The sequence below is a fragment of the Musca vetustissima genome, unplaced genomic scaffold (assembly GCF_032173495.1).
Source record: "Musca vetustissima isolate MV318-11 ecotype Yass unplaced genomic scaffold, APGP_CSIRO_Mvet_v1 utg26430, whole genome shotgun sequence".
Taxonomy (NCBI): domain Eukaryota; kingdom Metazoa; phylum Arthropoda; class Insecta; order Diptera; family Muscidae; genus Musca; species Musca vetustissima.
The window spans coordinates 1-7,808 of NW_026880694.1; the positions used below are offsets into that span (position 1 = coordinate 1).

The 7,808-nt window shown below is 36.1% G+C and overlaps 1 protein-coding gene across 1 annotated transcript; it reads left to right on the top strand.

Annotated features, from left to right (window-relative positions):
- Window positions 1-735: 735 nt before the first annotated feature.
- Window positions 736-7,569, top strand: LOC133326471 (troponin T, skeletal muscle-like). The gene is made up of 6 exons (XM_061535103.1): window positions 736-832; window positions 897-1,158; window positions 1,244-1,732; window positions 6,748-6,998; window positions 7,071-7,287; window positions 7,360-7,569. Exons 1-6 carry the CDS (start codon window positions 777-779, stop codon window positions 7,558-7,560), a joined length of 1,476 nt encoding a protein of 491 aa, XP_061391087.1. The 5' UTR covers window positions 736-776; the 3' UTR covers window positions 7,561-7,569.
- Window positions 7,570-7,808: the final 239 nt, after the last annotated feature.

Consider the following 7,808-nt stretch of genomic DNA (forward strand, 5'->3'; position numbering starts at 1 on the left):
AGTCTTATTAGAGCGGATTAAACTCAGGGAGTTTTTATAGACGAGCTGCAGCTCTGGAACCCTTTAAGAGCACCTGAAGATCAGGGATTCTTTAGAGAAGAGCTAAAGCTCAGAAAGTCTTTGTAAGCGAGCTGAGGTTCAGGAAGTCTTTTTGGACCAGCTGAAGCGTATTGGGTCATTACAGAAGAACTAAAGGTCAGAATATTTTAATAGACCAGCTTAGAGGGTCTTTACTCAGAAAGTCTTTAAAGACGAGCTGAAACTCAGGGAACGGATACACATTCTGAATCTCAGGAAGTACTTATTGGCATGCTAAACCTCAGGAAGTCTTTATAGACGAACTTAAGCTCAGTAAGTCGTTATAGACCGACTAAAGCTTTGGGCGCATTTTCTGATGAAATGAAACTCAGCGAGTCTTTATGACCAAGCTAAAAGAGTCTATTCAAATAAACTAAAGGGTAAGGGAGTCTTTTTAGGCAAGGGTTGGGAAGTTTTTATACACGAACCAAATAAACAGAGAATTTTTATATTAGAACTGAATGGTCTGGGAGAATTCATAGGCAAGGTGATTTCCTATGTACCCTATCTAAATTACATAAATGATATACCTACGATTAAATCATTTATCTATGTGGATACATCCAACGCAGATAAATTATCTACATTATTTAACTGATTTATCTAAAACATCAAACTTATCCATATAATTTTCCCCAAAAATTGTATGTCTTTCCTTCAATAGAAAACGGCCAAGACATCGTCCCGATTGGTCCGAAATGATGAAGGAGGTAGAAAGTGGTAGAAAACTTCGACATGTCGAATGCAATGATAGGTATGTTTTAAACTGAAATAAAGAAAAGAAAGCCATGTTAATATAATCTCATCCCTTCACTTAGATCTCAACCCATACTTACATGCAAATCCATGACAAAGGTGGACAATAAATTCATCTACGAAACAGAAAAGGAAAATTCCCACAACAAATTGTTGCAACAAATTCAATCGGGTGTACGATTAAAGCCAACACAGACCAATGATCGTAGTAAACCGTTTATTGAGGGCTTGCGCAAATTCCGGCGACAAATGACCATTGAGGAACAATTGCAAAAGTCTCAGTCGAAAATTAATATGTTGGCAAATGCTGCTGGTGGAACGGCGGCGGCAGCAACGGCTGATGTAAGTTGTAGGGGTGATGGGTGGTGTCTAACTGAAATTTATACGAAAATGTTATTTTAATTTCCAGGCCACCGATGGTGCTGCCTCCATTGCTGGCAGCAATTTATCACGAGCCGGTAGTATTGTCTCTGCTTTATTGGACGGTTCCAGCGGCGATGAATTGGATGACATCGATAAGATTCGTGATGATCTACAAAGTACCAAACAAATGTTGGCCCTTGAGCTGCGTAATCGTGAGGCTCAAGAACGTGAAAATAAGAAATTATTAGCCAAAATTGCCACCCTCGAAGCGGAATTGGAACGTGAGAAATCACGTGAAAAAACCTTGGAATATGGTTCAAGAATTATTGTGGCCACAATGGAAACAACACCAGCCTCAGAGGAGGCCTATGTTAATTCGTTGAAAAAAGAAGCCGAAGAATCAAAGAAAACATCTAAAGATTTGGAAAGTAAGTATTTGGAGACGAGCGAATTGCTGGATCAGGCCAAGAGTGAAATTGAGGAACAGAAACGACAAATACAAGCATTGGAAAGGAAATTGGCACAAGCATTACAGGTGAGAGAGAGGGGGAGATTTAAGAATTGGAATTTGATAATAACAAAATTCGCAATTTCCGCTGCTTGCTGCAATTAATTCGAAATGCTTTTTTTATGCTTTATTCATAGGGTACATGCCCCCGCTGCCATTATAATATCACAGCACAAAATGATTATTATTATGCTTATGATGAAAATGATTATGAAGCTCATGCATATTGTAATCATAATGGTATACATAAGGTATTTAACAAAAAAAAAGAACAAGAACAAAAAGTAAAATTTAGCAAAATCAAGCATGGAAGGACATTCAAGGAGTATTATCAAGAGAATAAATTCGATTTGTATTAAAGTCAATGACTAAAATCGGTTTAAACCCCACTACTCCTTTTTTGTCCAAAATGAAGATATTTGTGGTCATATTATCGAAAAGTTTTTAATTCATTTTATTGCAAATTTCATTAATCTATATTTGTACACACATAAATACACATCATCCTTACTTCCTCCCCAAATTTTAGATTGAAGGATACACTCTATGCTCTACATCCACCTGGTGATGATCTCTCATTATGAAAACAGTATTACACACTAAAAGAGGAGAATCCTTTTACCAAGGAATTCTAAAGAGAGAGCCTCTATCATATTAACTAAAAATTTTATTATTATTATTTAAATAAAATGTTATATAGTTTATAGTAGTAATTATTTATATATCCATATGACGGACGACTGACTTGTGATTAGAAGTTTATATACTTTGTGATAATAAAAATAAGTCGGCAGGGCTGAATTTTGAATACCCTCCCCTACATGAGGCGGGTATTAAAAATACCTAAAATCGATCGGGGTTTCCAGAAGGAAAATAGAAATACCAAAACAAAGACACTCAAGTTGTGATAAGACTCCGAACATACCGAAAATGACGAGTGGCGCTTGAAAAACATTTCGGAAACCAAAAAGGGACCGATATTGATCATTTTTGCTAGTGAACCCAATAAAATCAAAAATATGAAATGACAGACAACTTGGCTGAAAACGTGAAATGGCACCGTTATATGAGGACTACCACGAAACTTGTGTCAACATTGATAATTGCTGTTAGGGAGATTGCTACACAATAACAATATTACAGCCAAATCGGTTGGAAAACTTGTCCAATATCTCCAAAATTTGCAAATATTGGGGGTACGGTTACATGGAGGCTATCTTGAAACTTGTCTGGTTATTTTTGGTAGGCAGTTTTGCTGTGCAAAGAAAACCCAAAATATCAAATTACAGACAATTCGCTTGAAAAACGTGATCCAAATCAAATAAATACCGAATAGTAGAGGATAGCATTATATTTTGGGGCTATGCCAAAACAAGGACGGATGCACAAAAACCATGCGTATACCATGTAATTGTAGGAGTGCGTGTGTATTAATTTTACATGGCTAAAACAAAGCCACATAGCCCAATAAGGATGATGAGCCACTTAACCAAAGGCGAGACGCATATTAGTGGGTGTGTTGGTTCGCGCTCTGGCTTTCCCTTTCACTTTGATCATTAAACTCGACTCGAAAGAGGTCTTAAGAGGTATCAACGATTATTTCGACGTGTTGTAAGCGGAATGACAAAATCAATTTACAATCCTTTATAATGGAGGTTATAAACATGGATAGACACAAAATGGATGAATTTCTTCCACAAAACAATGATTTGGTATATCACTATCCGGCATAACACTCGAGATGGTTCACTATATTTCAATTTATTTCTTTAATGAACTTCAATTTAGAAAAAGGCCCTTCAAAGGACTTCAATTTTGAGAAGACCCCTTAATTGTGTTTTGAAACTTTAGAACCCTATATAGGGCTTTTTTTAATAGAGGACAACTTTAGAGGTAGTTCCATCCTATAAAGAATGCTATAGAGAGGATTATGTTTATAGAAGCCCTTCTAAACATCTAAAGAAGACCTCTTCATATGAGCTTTATATCCTCTCTATGGAAGACATATCGCTCATTTGGCATAAATCAAAAAATCTATTTTTCAGAAAATGCGTTTTAAGTTGTGATTTTTTTTACACAACACATTAACTCAAAAACGACGATTTTTTATTTATGCCGATCTTGCAGCAAATGAGCGATATGTATGTATTTACGTGGAACATCCTTTATACGGCCTTCTTCTATAGAATACTCATTAAAGTGCCTTCTACCCATGGAAGATCTCCTTAAGAAACTTCTCACTACAGAAGTATGGTTTAGAGACCACTTAAGGGGTCATTCTTCTAAATAACACCCTTAATAGGCTACTTTCTATAGAAGAATCTTAAGGAGCTTCAATATATAGAGGACCTGATAAAAAAGTATAGAACGGCTGGTTAGAGAGACTTCCCTCTATAGAATACCCCTCTTTTCTATATTATGCTACTTTATCGATATCTTGTAGGTAGATGTCCATCTACCTACAAGATATCGCTATAGATGAGAATTTACCTATAATAGGCCTCTCCAGATGTGGCTTCTATCTACAGAATATCACCTAACGGGATTCTATCTATATATGACCTGTTAAGGGATGTTGGGGAAGGTGGATACACCTTTTAATGTAACGCAAAATCATTCACTCATAACGGAGCTATCTTTATTTATTCACAGATGTCCATCTACCTACAAGATATCGCTATAGATGAGAATTTACCTATAATAGGCCTCTCCAGATGTGGCTTCTATCTACAGAATACCACCTAATGGGATTCTATCTATATATGACCTGTTAAGGGATGTTGGGAAAGGTAGATACACCTTTTAATGTAACGGAGCTATTTTTATTTATTCACAGATCAGCTAAACTTAGAGAACCAGGATTTTCCAAGATTTCCTGCTTGGAATTGTTATTTTGAAATTCTTGAAGCCGATGTAGGGGTCATATGTAGTCACTAACGTGTCTATCAATATCCAGAATATATCGATTTCAAATCATGTATATATTTACAGACCAGTTAGAGGTAGAGAGCCACTTGTCCAGGAATCCCTTTTCGGAATTATTATGTTAAAATTCTTGGAGTCGAGGTAGGTGGGCATCATTAACGTGGGTATCATTATCTACAATATCTCGATTTCTATTCACTCTGAGTGTGAAGTTCGGCACGATTTTGTTTCTTTGAGCTTCAGAGCGCATCTTGTTACTTGGAACTTGGAACTTTACCAAACATTACGTACAAAGTAGATTAAAGGCAATCAATGACCTGCACGTTTGATAAACACTTGTACGAGTAAAGTGGATAAGACCTCTCCTAGTGTGTTCCTCTACATTCCTCCTTCAAAATAATTTGTCGTTGATGGATATTCCGAGGTATTTCAGTTCTAACGAGAGTCCAGAAGTCACCTCATTCAATATAGATATGGAAATTTGGAATTTTACGTTTCATAGTGAAGAGTACCAATTCTGCCTTCATGAGGTGGCCCCAAACACACTGTATGATATGGCATATGTTTCATAAACTTTACCATATATGTACATTGCCTTCATTTTAGGATGATCGAACTTCAACAGCAACTCATTTATGACGGGGAGCTACAATAGAGTACTCCCCCATGCGGTGTGCTCCTGTTAACAGTTTTCCTTACGGAGCTCTGAAAACGCTAACATGTTCATTAGATTTTTACTATGACTCTATATATATTGCCAGATCATCCTAGGATGTTACTTCGATAGTGATTGCCAAGATATTATCCCCCGAGGTTGTCCATTATGAAAATCGACCATATTTTCTTAGATTGGACAAAACGTTTCTCGTTAGAAGACAGTTATAGGTAAGGTTAGGGAGTAATATGGTAGTAGAGCAGACAATTTTAAATTTATGTTCGGTCCCATGTTACACAGACGCCTTTTTTCAGTCTTTAGATCTAGAAAAGCCATTGCCTTTCATTCCCGCTAGTTCATAATACCAAAGGACACCATCTGAAGGTTCTGACTTAGTAGAGGACTTTGTATCAATTTTCCCAGTATTACACGTGCTACTATCAGTCAATTCCCCCCATAGGGTTCAGTTAAGTCTTCTTAGTAAATAAGTTCCGAATTCTATCGATCAGGAAGTGAATTGTCACTTTGTATAGTCCATTTTCCATTGTGGTCAGTTTTACACATAGATCATGAATTTAAGCGAGGATTTGAAATTGAACATGATATAACCTCTTTACCATCATAAGGTAAAGAGCTATCAGTTGGTACCCTGACTAAAACGTAGAACACTGAAAGTTACGAGATCGCCTAATATCCCAAACTTAGAGGAACACTTTATTTTAGAAATAACCTAAGAATTATATAGGTTGGTAATTTAATGAGCGCCAGTTTCACCTCAACAATCATGGGGTCATATGCACTCGCTCATTATCTCCAAGACTCCCTCAAAATACCGCAGATTTTGTGGCTGCTAATGAATTGTATTGGGCTTGCCACTGTCCACGAACTGTGGACATGTCCGATAGCTTTTAGGGAAAGTGTGACTAAATTTTATCGATGTAATCAAAAACGGGTGGGATCCTCTAATACCAACACCGAAACGTTATATTATAATCCAAAGTATCAAATTCCTATCGACATTTCGTTGGGGATATTATCTTTAATACGTTGGGAATTAAATTTGGTGGACTAACTGAATTGAACTGCTGGAGTATTGTTGTGAAGAGATATAGTAGTGATTCGATTTTTTTTTTTTTTTTTTTTTTTTTGATGAAGGGTATTCTTTGGAATCATTTTTTAAATATTTTTTATTTTAATATTCCATCTCTTGAAACAGAATCATATTATATCATTCCTCTTAACAGCATGCATATAAATCCCACTCACAAAAATATACCTTGATCATTATGTTTCCCATAAAATCCCTACAAAATAAAAAACATATTTTTAAATATTACATTTCATTTCTTAAATACATAAATACTTACCCCGCTTTAATCTCGCATTATCTTGCCTAAATGCCTATATTATAGTATGCTAAAATATGAGATTATTTCTAATATTACAATTTCTCCAATGACAGGGCGGCTATGATTCTAGACGGCCTAGTGATGCCCTTAATGGCTTGGACAGTCCACCTGAATTTGAGCCAGAAAGTGAAAGTGATCCCGATGAGCCCGAAGAGAAGAAGATTGCCCGACGTGAACGACGTCTCAACAAAGAAGTTAAGGCATTGCGCAGTAAACTCACCAAGGTCAAGGTGAAACAAGAGGCGGCACGCAAAGAAAAGGCAGCATTAAAGGAGGCGATGAAAAAGAATCATGTCATACTCAAGTTAGATAAAATAAAACCATATAGTTAATGTCCTCTTTTAATTTTTTTTTTTCAATTCCTTATTTTTTTCAGGGAAGAAAAGAAAAAGTTCAAGAAATTGGAAAAGGAAGTACACAAAATGGCTGCATCCATGAAAGAAGATATGGATCTTGATGATGATGAAGAAAAGGACGAGGCCGAAGATAAGGAAGAAAGTGAAGATGAATCGGAGGAAGAAACCGAGGAGGAATCCGAGGAATCAGAATCGGAGGAAAGTGAAAATGAAACAGAAAGTGAATCAGAGGCAGAGGTAAGATCGAAAGCTCTCGTTTTATTAAAATATCTAGAAATCATGGGAGTAACATTTTTTCTGTGTTAACAGGATGCCACCAATCAAGCCAAGAAGGATAATTTGGAACCACGTCTCAAGAAACACGAAAGCCGTCTGAATGCCATGAAGAAATGTAATGTTTTGTTGCAGGCCAACGTTGATAATTTACAAGATGAAATACATCAAGTCCGTTCCAAGGCATCCAATCTACAAAGCGAACTGGATGCTGTTCTAGCCGATTTAGGTTTTTAAATACACCTGTCCTCCACCTTCCTTATAACCACACAAACAAACAACACATAATACACGCAGAACACACACTACACACTATTTAATAATAATATTACAATTTAACAAAAAACACACGACAACAATAATAAAACATAATTAATTGTTTTTTAATAATAATAAAGAAAATACATTTTTAAGAATTTAATTCTTACCTTTAATTTGTGGTTTTGTGCCTTTTCTTATTGTTTCCTTTTCTTTTATTTATTTTT

Coding starts and splice junctions, on each gene's coding strand:
- LOC133326471 (XM_061535103.1), top strand. CDS start 777: ATGATGAAGGAGGTAGAAAGTGGTAGAAAACTTCGACATGTCGAATGC. Junction 833..896: donor CATGTCGAATGCAATGATAG/GTATGTTTTAAA, acceptor CCCTTCACTTAG/ATCTCAACCCATACTTACAT. Junction 7,288..7,359: donor AAAGTGAATCAGAGGCAGAG/GTAAGATCGAAA, acceptor CTGTGTTAACAG/GATGCCACCAATCAAGCCAA.